This window comes from Mytilus edulis, chromosome 7, assembly GCF_963676685.1.
Source record: "Mytilus edulis chromosome 7, xbMytEdul2.2, whole genome shotgun sequence".
NCBI lineage: Eukaryota > Metazoa > Mollusca > Bivalvia > Mytilida > Mytilidae > Mytilus > Mytilus edulis.
In genome coordinates, this window is record NC_092350.1 from 84,434,254 (window position 1) to 84,447,051 (window position 12,798).

Below are 12,798 nucleotides of genomic sequence, written 5' to 3' on the forward strand. Positions count from 1 at the left end.
TTTTATGTGACACTGAGGTAAAGCTCCTGGGGGTGACAATAGATTATCAACTCAAGTTTAAAACTCATATCTCTGATATTTGTAAAAAAGCATCAAGGCAGTTAAATGTTCTTTAAAGAATTGGAAAACATCTATCTAAATTAGGAAGGTTAACTATTTATCATTCATATATTATGTCTAATTTCAATTATTGTCCTGTGGTTTGGCATTTTTGTGGGGAGGGTAATACTAAAAAGATGGAAAAAATACAAGAACGTGCCTTGAGAATCATATATGAAGATTTTGATAGTGATTATGAAACTCTGTTGTTAAAATCTGGTTTACCTTCTTTAAAAATAAGACGCCTAAGAATGATGGCAATAGAAACTTTTAAAATATTACATAAAGAATCACCGGTGTATCTCCATGATATCATTAATTTTAAAAATGTATCTTATACTTTTAGAAAACAACAAACTGTTGAAATTCCACAGGTGAGAACCACACATTTTGGCCTTCATTCATTAAGATATGCTGGAGCTACACTATGGAATGAGTTGCCTGACACGATCCGTGCACAGACAAACCTAAACCAGTTTAAAAGTATGATCAACAACTGGAATGGCAACTCATGCAGGTGTGGCTCCTGCAGATCTTAATACCTTTATTTTATTTTGTGTTAAATGTTTGTTCCATGTAGCTTATAGAAATTAGTTTGCTTTATTTATTTCATTCTGCTTTGCATGTGCTTATGTTTCAGTTTTAGTGCTTTGCTTGCATGTGCTATGCTTTTTATTTATGAACTTTTTACTAGCAATATAGCTATCATAATTTGTATGTCTCATATGTGTGTTTTATGTATCTTAATATGTGTGTTGTTATTGTTATTAATGTCGGCAAAAAGCTCTACAGAGCTTATGTTTGTATTTAATGTAACCCGACTTGAAATAAAATTTCTTATCTTATCTTATCTTTATCGATTTCAAACAAATGCTTTGAAACTTCAAATGCAAGTGTTCATGTCAAACGCTCAGGTGATACCAAACGGACTGGACCTTATACGTAAAGATAAAACCCGAGGATTCCGGTAAAAAAGTTTTGAGCGGGAAATACAAATAAAAGATTTTTGGTAGGAACGAAAAAATAAAATAAAATAAAATCTTGCTGGTAAATACAAATAAAAGATTTTCAGGCGGAACGAATTGATAGGGTCGGTCGGTAAAGGGCAAACAAACAATATTTTAATTTAAGCCTAATAACCAAAAACAGCAAAATTGCCTTAAAATTACCAATTCAGGGGCAGCAACCCAACAACGGGTTGTACGATTCATCTGAAAATTTCAGGGCAGATAGATCTTGTCCTGATGAACAATTTTACCCCGTCAGTTTTGCTCTTAATGCTTTGGTTTTTGAGTTATAAGCTAAAAACTGCATTTTACCCCCATTTTTAGCTTTGGCGGCCATCTTGGTTGATTGACCGGGTCATCGGACACATTTTTTAAACTAGATACCCCAATGATGATTGTGGCCAAGCTTGGTTAAATTTGACCCAGTAGTTTCAGAGAAGAAGATTTTTGTAAAAGTTAACGACGCCAGACGACGGACGACAGACGACGGACGACGGACGAAGGACGCCAAGTGATGAGAAAAGCTCACTTGGCCCTTCGGGCCAGGTGAGCTAAAAATGGGGAATTCCTTCTGACGTGTTTCTAAATTTATAAAAACACTAAATATAAATACTGCTTAATTCTGATTTTCTGTGTTGTTAAAAACACCCATACAAGACAAGAGAAAGATCGAAACATGAACATTATGAGAAGAACATTACAGGACAGTTGTTTAAGTTCAATCCTTTTGTTTTCTATACCATTTCAAGCAAGATAAACTCAAGAATCTAAGATGTTCCTTGATGTTTTGAATAAAACGGTTGACGTGAGGGCATGGCCCTGAGTCAATGGTATAAGTCCACAGATTGCTTAAAAGCAATCGTATCCCCAAAAAATCAAGTTTTGTAAACAAGAAATTAAAAAAAAATGACTATATAATTGATATTCATGTCAACACCGAAGTGCTGACTACTGGGTTGGTGATACCTCCAGGGACGAAACGTCCACCAGCAGTCGCATCAAACCAGTGGTATAATAGTTATCAAAGGTACCAGGATTATAATTTAATACACCAGATGCGCGTTTCGTCTACATAACCCCATCAGTGACGCTCAGATCAAAATAGTTATACAGCCAAACAAGTACAAAGTTGAAGAGCATTGAGGACCCAAAATTCCAAAACAATGTTCCAAATGCGGCTGAGGTAATCTATTCCTTGGATAAGAAAATCCTAAGTTTTTCGAAAAAAAATCAAAGTTTTGTAAACAGAAAATTTATAAAAAAAAAAATGACCATAAAATTGATATTCATCTGAACACCGAGGTCCTGACTACAGGGCTGTTGAAATAAAACTGGATTAAATATAAACTTTAACATTTAAACTAAGCAATTGTTAAAGTCAATAGACCATGCCCGAGAGTGACACGGCAAAGAAAATGCAAACTTTAACATTTAAACTGAGCAATTGTTTAAAGTCAATAGACCATGCCCGAGAGTGACACAGCAAAGAAAATACAAACTTTAACATTTAAACTGAGCAATTGTTATAGTCAATAGACCATGACCGAGAGTGACACGGCAAAGAAAATACAAACTTTAACATTTAAACTGAGCAATTGTTTAAAGTCAATAGACCATGACCGAGAGTGACACGGCAAAGAAAATACAAACTTTAACATTTAAACTGAGCAATTGTTTAAAGTCAATAGACCATGCCCGAGAGTGACACAGCAAAGAAAATGCAAACTTTAACATTTAAACTGAGCAATTGTTATAGTCAATAGATCATGACCGAGAGTGACACGGCAAAGAAAATACAAACTTTAACATTTAAACTGAGCAATTGTTTAAAGTCAATATACCATGCCCGAGAGTGACACGGCAAAGAAAATACAAACTTTAACATTTAAACTGAGCAATTGTTATAGTCAATAGACCATGACCGAGAGTGACATGGCAAAGAAAATACAAACTTTAACATTTAAACTGAGCAATTGTTTAAAGTCAATAGACCATGCCCGAGAGTGACACGGCAAAGGAAATACAACTGAGCAATTGTTTAAAGTCAATAGACCATGCCCCAGAGTGACACGGCAAAGAAAATACAAACTTTAACATTTAAACTAAGCAATTGTTAAAGTCAATAGAACATGCCCAAGAGTGGCACGGCAAAGTAAATACAAACTTTAACATTTAAACTGAGCAATTGTTATAGTCAATAGATCATGACCGAGAGCGACACGGCAAAGAAAATACAAACTTTAACATTTAAACTGAGCAATTGTTTAAAGTCAATAGACCATGGCCGAGAGTGACACGGCAAAGAAAATACAAACTTTAACATTTAAACTGAGCAATTGTTTAAAGTCAATAGACCATGCCCGAGAGTGACACGGCAAAGAAAATACAAACTTTAACATTTAAACTGAGCAATTGTTATAGTCAATAGACCATGACCGAGAGTGACATGGCAAAGAAAATACAAACTTTAACATTTAAACTGAGCAATTGTTTAAAGTCAATAGACCATGCCCGAGAGTGACACGGCAAAGGAAATACAACTGAGCAATTGTTTAAAGTCAATAGACCATGCCCCAGAGTGACACGGCAAAGAAAATACAAACTTTAACATTTAAACTAAGCAATTGTTAAAGTCAATAGAACATGCCCAAGAGTGGCAAGGCAAAGTAAATACAAACTTTAACATTTAAACTGAGCAATTGTTATAGTCAATAGATCATGACCGAGAGCGACACGGCAAAGAAAATACAAACTTTAACATTTAAACTGAGCAATTGTTTAAAGTCAATAGACCATGGCCGAGAGTGACACGGCAAAGAAAATACAAACTTTAACATTTAAACTGAGCAATTGTTATAGTCAATAGATCATGACCGAGAGTGACACGGCAAATAATCACCATGACAATGAGATGTATCAAATTGAATATTAATACAATTCCAAACCAAATATCATTTACTTATCCTCCTTCCCTACGCCTATATCACTCTGCTCTGTCACTCATTAATTCTCGTATCAAGACTTCAAAACGAGACCAGGCATTATCAGCGACGTCACAATGTGAGTGGAGAAGTTATCATCGATGTCACAATGCGAGAGGAGACGTTATCAAGCTTGTTTTCGTCAAGCGTAAAACTGTCTTAGGGAGAGGGGAAAAGACCATTAATAGAACGATAAACAGATAATCGGGTTTTGTACGTATAGATATCGTAAAATATCAGCCCCTCGACACAATGTTAAACTTTTTAGCTCGTTCGCTACGCTCACTCACCAAAAAGGTTCACATTGTGGCTCGCTGCTGATATGTTACGATATCAATGTGCAGAAAACCCGATAATCTATACTTATCTATAAGTGGTTCTTCATATATTCTACTATGTTTATAGGCCCTGTAATCTGATCTTTAGTCTATTACCCACAAATATATTAGAATCCTGTTCTTTCAAAAGTGAAGAGCTTTACACGAAGTTTGGTCAAGAGCTAAGACATTTGGGCATATTATCATTATGTAAGCATTAGAGCTCTTATGTAGCAGTTTTTACACATTTGTCAAGTGTTTTAAATGGCAATGACTTACTACTATATATCTAACATTAGATCACTCACCAATGGTACTTTGTCCTTGTGAGTGGCAACAAACAAGATCTTTGGGATGCCTGCATATACAACCTTACAATAGGTCAGGATGGAATTGACCCAATATTGCAAGAATACTACAAAATAAAATCAAAATCAGTATAAACAAAGTATATACATTCTGCATTTTTCATATTTGTGATACTACACTTTTAAAAGTTTGTCATTGTCTTTTGTCTTGTAAACCCGTTATTTGAAGAAGAAAAAAACGGCTGAATACTTAGTCAACCTCAATTATTTAAACAGCTGATAATAGTCTTCCTTTAAGTTGGATTCTCTGTCAAAAGGTGACAACTATTTCAGTGTATATGTATATTCTATATTGTTGTATTTGTTCTTCAGACTGTTTTATTAACACATAGTTTAAGGAAGGCATATTAAAAAAAGGTAACAATGCTTAAGACCTGCATACAATTAAAACGTATACAAACTAATATTTCACACCACCAAAATAATGGCCAGTTCAAGTTGCGGTCCTGTTTAAGATTTTATGGAACAGCCCTTGGATTTTGTGTTTGTTCTAATCGCTATCTTGCTTTTTTGATTATTATTTATGGCCGAGAACACAGTTATTCCGTAGTGCATTTCTTTTAATCAAAAAAATTAAAAATTAAAAAAATCACACCTGTTCTATCCAAAAAGATTTGTATGGTATATATAGTGTACCACTTTTAGGACGAATTATGTCAAAGTTATAGAAATATCCATCAGCTCTAACTCAAACTGTGGACAATTAAAGGTTAAGAGGGTCAATAATTCAGTGTGACGGCTTTATATATATACTAATTATTGGCTTTTTTTTTAAATTTGGACCAAATCCCTACTTTACCAAATCAAATGCTTGCTGGGCACAGTCTGATACGACCGCAGAGGTGGAACCGTGAACAGTTGGAGCAAATTTGGACACACTATTCAAGCTCGATGCCGTCTGAATTTGGATTCTGATCAATTTTTTAAAATAATATAGGTTTCTGACACAAAATAAATGTAAAAGATCTTAAAAATCTATTCTTAAAACTTTTCAAAAAATTTGGAAATTGAAAATTAAAAAAAAAAAATTAAATATGAACCATTACAAGAGTGCAAACGCTGAAATGTCTCGCCTTCTTTCTTCTTTACTAATTATTGATATTATGTTGATAGTCCTAAATATAAAGCTTTATTACAACTGTCACACAAATTTAACATTAACCAAGAAAACTAAACATTGACCAATGAACCATGAAAATGAGGTCAAGGTCAGATGAACCATGCCAGGCAGGCATGTACAGCTAACAATTCTTCCATACAACAAATAGAGTCGACCTATTGCTTATACGTTGTTATAGTTTAAGTAAAACAGACCAAAACACAAAAAACTTAACACTGAGCAATGAACCGTGAAAATGAGTTCACGGTCAAATAAAACCTGCGTGACTGACATATAGATCATAAAATATTTCCATACACCAAATATAGTTGACCTATTGCATATAGTATTAGAAAAAACAAATCAAAACTTAACTTGGACCACTAAACCATGAACATGAGGTCAAGGTCAGATGACACCTGCCAGCTAGACATGTACACCTTACAATCATTTCATACACCAAATATAGTAAACCTATTGCATATAGTATAAGAAAAACAGACCAAAACACAAAAACTTAACTATAACCACTGAACCATGAAAATGAGGTCAAGGTCAGATGACACCTGACAGTTGGACATGTTCACCTTACAGACCTTCCATACACCGAATATACAAGACCTATTGCTTATAGTATCTGAGATATGGACTTGACCACCAAAACTTAACCTTGTTCACTGATCCATGAAATGAGGTCGAGGTCAAGTGAAAACTGTCTGACAGGAATGAGGTGCTTTCAAGGTACGCACATACCAAATATAGTTATTCTATTACAATGTATTACTTATAATAAGAGAGAATTTAATATTACAAAAAATGGTCAAGGACATTGGACATGTAACTGACGGAAACTTCGTAAAATGAAGCATCCATATACAAAGTAAGAAGCATCCAGGTCTTCCACCTTCTAAAATATAAAGCTTTTAAGAAGTTAATTAACACCACCGCCGCTGGATCACTATCCATATGTCAAACTTTCTGCGACAAAAGTCGCAGGCTCGACAATAAAAATTTGGGAAAAAAATCCCCCTTCCAAATGTTGCCCCCCCCACACACACTTTGGACCAATATCCCAAAGCCTAATCCCAGCCTTCCCTTTGAAGTATGGAACCTCTTAGTACAATTTTAGGGAGATCCATACACTTAAACACAAGTTATTGTATAGACACTACAAAAATTGCTTGTTTTTGGCTCCTTTTTTGCCCCCGATTCCAGCATGTTGGGGCAATTATACCTAAACTCAATCCCAGCCTTCCTTTTGTGATATGGAACCTTGTGGTACAATGCCAGAGAGATCCGTACACTTACACACAAGTTATTTTCCTGAAACTACAAACATGCTTGTTTTTGGCCCCTTTTTGGCCTCTATTTCCTAAACTGTTGGTACCACAAACCCTAAAATCATCCTTCCTTTTGTGGTATTGAATCTTCTTGTAAAATCCATAGAGATCCATTCATTTAAACTACAGTTATTGTCCGAAAACCAAATGTGTTGTCGGACGACAACATAATAGCATTATACGAACCCCAAAAAATGAGTGTGGTCGTATACAAATTCATGTCCCAATTTGACAAGTAATTCCATCCCCCTACTTACTATTTTAGGCATAAATTAGAAAAAAATAAATCTGGATAGTGTATGAAATAGAAATTGCAAGTTATACACTGTCACATGAGGGACTCTATGTGTAGACAAGGAAAATCAAAGGACAATAACTGTGTCCCGGAACCTTACAACAAACATTTAAAGCCAGGGAATATTGTTTAAAAGTAGTCCACATTTCCTAAGATTTATTTTCAAAATTAGTTTTATTAAGATGTCAAAACTGAAAACTAAAAAATCCTCATTTTTCCAGAATTGATATTAATGAAATATTCAATATAAACTAGGACTAATTTCAATCAGTTCTACGAAGGTTACATTATATAGAAATGTTTAACTCAATGCAATAAATGGGGATGTGGATAAGTGGGTTTCTAACGATGTTTGTCATTCAATACAGATTCAATCATACAGAAATTATGTAGTGAAAAAAGTTCTGTAACTCTGAAATTACATCATTTGAAAATCATATAAAGGTAAAAGAAGCTTTATTCCTTCAATTAAAACGTGCGTTAAAGTAAGAACTGATAAAAAGAAAATTTTACTTTTTGTATCAAATGTTGATGGATCAAACTACAATATATCATATGCTTTATTTTGTCTTTAATATGGTTCAAACAAAACAACACCTTCAAAATACCAACGTTATAAATCCTTCTCATCAAAAAGCTACTATGTTTAGTCTTTGAATAGATATTTTGAGAAATCAGTATGTAAACATTCTACCATTAAATATGTTTTCTGGTTTACTCATTTAAAACAATCTGAATTTCTATAGGAAAACATTTGTTTTAACATTGCTTGATGACTAAGCCATTAATTGTGAATTTTATCATACATTAGTTTACTTACTTTTACAACAACAAAAAAAAACATATTTTGACACAATTAAGGATAACATTTGTTTAACAGCTATTTAATACAACGTGTTAACAAAATTAGATTTAAGGAATAACAAGTGAAACTGCGAGCTTCTGCTCACTGATGATACCCCCGCTGCAAGTGGATAATATTAATAGTGTTAAAATATGCAAGTGTTCGGTTAACAGGAAGTTGTCGAGTGATGAATCTGAAAACGCATCACACGGTATAGCTGACTTATATAAATCCTGAAACCAAATTTCAGAAATCCTTGTATTGTAGTTCCTGAGAAAAATGTGACGACATTTTTCAACTTGTCTATCATGTGTAAAATCATACAAGTGTTCGGTAAACAGGAAGTTGTCAAGTGATCAATCTGAAAACCCTTCACACGGTATAGCTGACCTAGATAAACCCTGAAACCAAATTTCAGAAATCCTTGTATTGTAGTTCCTGAGAAAAATGCGACGAAAAATATTCATGGGACGGACGGACTGACGGAAGGACAGACAGAGGTAAAACAGTATACCCCCCCTTTTTTAAAGCGGGGGTATAACAACAAGAGTGCACACACTGAAATGTCTCGCCTTCTTTACAAACCATTTATATTATGTTGATAGTCCTAAATATAAAGTTTTGCTACAACTATCAAATAACCTTAACATGATCCCAGAAAATGAGGTCAAGGTCAGATAAACTAAACAGAAATACATGTACAGCTTTCAATCATTCAATACACTAAATATAGTTGACCTATTGCTAATAGTTTCTAAGAAACAGACTTAACAAAAAAAAATAAACATTGACAAATGAACCATGAAACAAGGTCAAGGTCAAATGAACCATGCCAGGCAGACATGTATACCTTACAATCAATCTATGCATTAAATATAATTGACCTATTGATTATAGTATCTAAGAAACAAACTTAACCATGAAAACTTAACATTGACCAATGAACCATGAAAATGAGGTCAAGGTCAGATGATACCTGCCAGACAGACATATACACACTATAATCCTTCCATACAACAAATATAGTTGACCTATTGATTATTGACTGACATGTACATCATAAAATATTTCTATACACCAAATATAGTTGACCTATTAGAAAAAAAAAAAAACTAAAAAAAATAACTTTGACCACTGAACCATAAAAATGAGGTAAAGGTCAGATTACACCTGCCAGTTGGACATGTACACCTTACAATCATTCCATACAGCAAATACAGTAGACCTATGGAATACTTATACAGTATAAGAAAATTAGACCAAAACACAAAAACTTAACTATAACAACTGAACCATGAAAATGAGGTCAAGGTCAGATGACACCTGCCAGTTGGAGATCCTTCAGATTGAAATAAACAATTAATTTCCCCAAAGGCAACAATGGTAGCCTTTTTCGAGATACAGACTTTAGAAAGTTGATTCTTTTAACGAAACCTTGAAATGAAAAGTTATTAGGACAGTATTTTTTGGTCCCAAAATTATAGGTTCGCGTTGCTTTTCTTAGCGTGTGTTGTATTTATCTCCCCTGCCTATTAATTTTGCCCTTAAAAATATGTGTCTTGTCCTAGCGTTTAAAAGTCATCTCAGTGCCTTTAGGGCTACGGAATAACTTTTATTTTACCTTTTGTATAACGCAGAGTGCACGAAGTCTCTAAAAATAAAAAACAACGGGCGCACATATCGACCAATCAGGATTAGCCATACTGTTAATTCTGAATACCATGTTATGTTCATAAAATGGCTGCGCCAATAAAATCTAATGGTGTATTGTAACCTTCAATACACCAAATATACTAGACCTATTGCTTACAGTATCTGAGATATGGACTTTGACCACCAAAACTTGACCTTGTTCATTGATCCATGAAATGATGTCGAGATCAAGTGAAAACTGTCTGACGGGCATGAGGAGCTTGCAAGGTACGCACATACTAAATATAGTTATCCTATTACTCTTAATAAGAGAGAAATTAACATTACAAAAAAATCTCCACTCTTTTGTAAGTTGTCACTGAACCATGAAAATGAGGTCAAGGACAATAGATGTGTGACAGACGAAACTTTGTAACGTAAGGCATCTATATAAAAAGTATGACGCATCCAGGGCTACCACCTTCTAAAACATAAAGCTTTTAAGAAGTAAGTTAACGCCCCTGCCACCGGATCACTATCCCTATGTTGAACTTTCATCGACACACATTGCAGGCTGAACAAAATCGTTTAATATAATTTCTCCCAGAACAAATTCAAGATTAAATTTTAAAAATTTGATGTTGTCTGACAATAAGTGCAGCACTCCGTTCATGCTTATGATAAAATCTATACTTCATATAATAAAATCATCAGCTCCTTTTTTGTGAGAATTCACTTATTTTTTTTGTCTATGCTTTAATTTCCGAAAAGAATTTAAACTTGGTATATTTAATAAATATTATTGTCTTTCTGGGGATTCATTTATTTTCATGGGTATCAACTTTTGTGGATAGAGAAAAAAAGACAATTCGTGGTATACGTAAATTCGCAGATCACTGATTAAAATAAAAACAGATACTTCATTTAGGAGATCATATAATCTCCTTTGTTTGATCAATGATTAAAAAAAAATCAATGAAAAGGTTTTGAATGGTCAAAATCCTCACTTGGTCATTTTAAGTGATAGTGTTCATTAAAAACTTCAATTACAATCATGGACAGAGACAACTAATAGTTTGTTTGTCTTACATTTTATAAATTTTTGTCGGAATTTTATGAGGCATTCAACTCTATGATTGATATATGATTGAACGCTTATATATACTATATGATTGTTCATTATACCGTGATGAGGGGAAATAAGCGTTATATGATTGAACGCTTATTTCCCCTCATCACGGTATAATGAACAATCATATACTATATGATTGTTCATTATACCGTGATGAGGGGAAATAAGCGTTCAATCATATATCAATCATAGAGTTGAACGCCTCATACAATTCCGACAAATTAAGTAAAAGGTGTGAAAAAAAAAGTCTCTGTCATAAACAGCAGTATCCCCGTAATTAATCCTGTAAACTTTTAATCAAAGTAAACCAAACTATGACACGGTAATTAACAACTTGCATTTATTTTCCTTAAACAGTTTTAATCAATTTTAATTTGTTATTTATCACTGATGTTATATTTTTTTTAATTATTGAATTGATCAAAATACCTTTATCTTCTTTCAATAAAACACGTGTTAATTTGAAATGTTTATCGCTAGTCAACACTATAAGAGAACTGCACAATATAACTGTAAAAAAACATCTGACTCCAAACACATTTCCTGTGATAATTTTTCGTTGAATTCTTAAATTCATGGTTTGCTGTGACCCCACAAAAGCCACGAAAATTGGTAAATCACGAATAAGAATGAATCCACAGTACCTCATATCAATGCTGCAAAATGCGAAACATATTGAGGTTAATATTGTAGTTTGTGACAAGCTAAAAGTGACAATGTAAATAAATTATGTAAACATTGAGGTTTGCTTAAATATTTAGAAAAGATATCACCTTGCTGTTATAAAAATGTATCCTTTTTGCATTATCTGTGTGTAATTAACATGCATATTACCTGCTGGAGTTGGTGTCATGTGCTGCCCTGGAAAACACATCACATCAGGGACCTGTTCATGCAAATCTTTGCTTCCATCAAATACTACAAGAAACAACGCCCGGAACGTCATGAAGGTCTGATGTGTTGTTAAGTAAACATATTGTCCACCGAAATCCCAGAAGATAAGACGCCCAACTTTCATCTTATACTTCCCACTTTTGAGGACTTTTTCCATTTTCCTTCTTATTTCCTCTTTAGTCATTCTTGTTCTCATTTTCTTTCCCATCTGTTTTACCGTGAGAGGCACATTGGAGGATTTCTTAGATGGTAGAGATTGTGCTGCTGCCGACTTTTCTGAGGGCAAAGAGGACAATGTGGCTTTGACATAACCAGTTGGACTTGTATCTGAAGCCTGATTGAACTTTTCAGTGAGATCACTCTCCTCTTCTTTGAGAGAGGTCATTAATACTTTATTATACACAACATCCAGGGCGTTATAAGAGTCTGAAATTAAATTTAATATATCAGGCAAATCAAATCCAAAACAGCTACAGGCTGTCAAAACCAAGTGAAGAATACAAGAAAAATCAAATTAAGATCAAAATTAAATCTTATCAAGTGTAACATTCACATAATGCTATTAATGTATTTTAAAGAGAGTCATGTTTTAACTGATGAATTGATGACATTATTGATTATCGAAAATAAATGTCAAATTATTCATATTTAAAATTAAAATTCAATTTGAATTAACTTGGTGCCTGAATAGAACTCACAAAACATATGGCTACAATATGATGTGATTAAAATCAGTGCTATAGCATGTCTGCTGATAGGGAGGTCCACACAACAGCATGTGTTAAGATGT

The 12,798-nt window shown here is 33.8% G+C and overlaps 2 protein-coding genes across 4 annotated transcripts in view; both read right to left on the reverse strand.

Annotated features, from left to right (window-relative positions):
* The window catches only part of LOC139482692 (RUN domain-containing protein 1-like), a 726,769-nt gene that overhangs the window by 348,256 nt on the left and 365,715 nt on the right, over positions 1-12,798 (reverse strand). The window lies entirely within an intron of this gene.
* The window catches only part of LOC139482690 (uncharacterized), a 37,012-nt gene that overhangs the window by 23,953 nt on the left and 261 nt on the right, over positions 1-12,798 (reverse strand). The window contains exons 2-3 of the mRNA XM_071266758.1: positions 11,949-12,434; positions 4,713-4,819 (exon numbers count right to left, since the gene is read on the reverse strand). Coding sequence (XP_071122859.1) covers positions 4,713-4,819; positions 11,949-12,434 — 593 coding nt within the window. The remainder of the gene's footprint in view (positions 1-4,712; positions 4,820-11,948; positions 12,435-12,798) is intronic.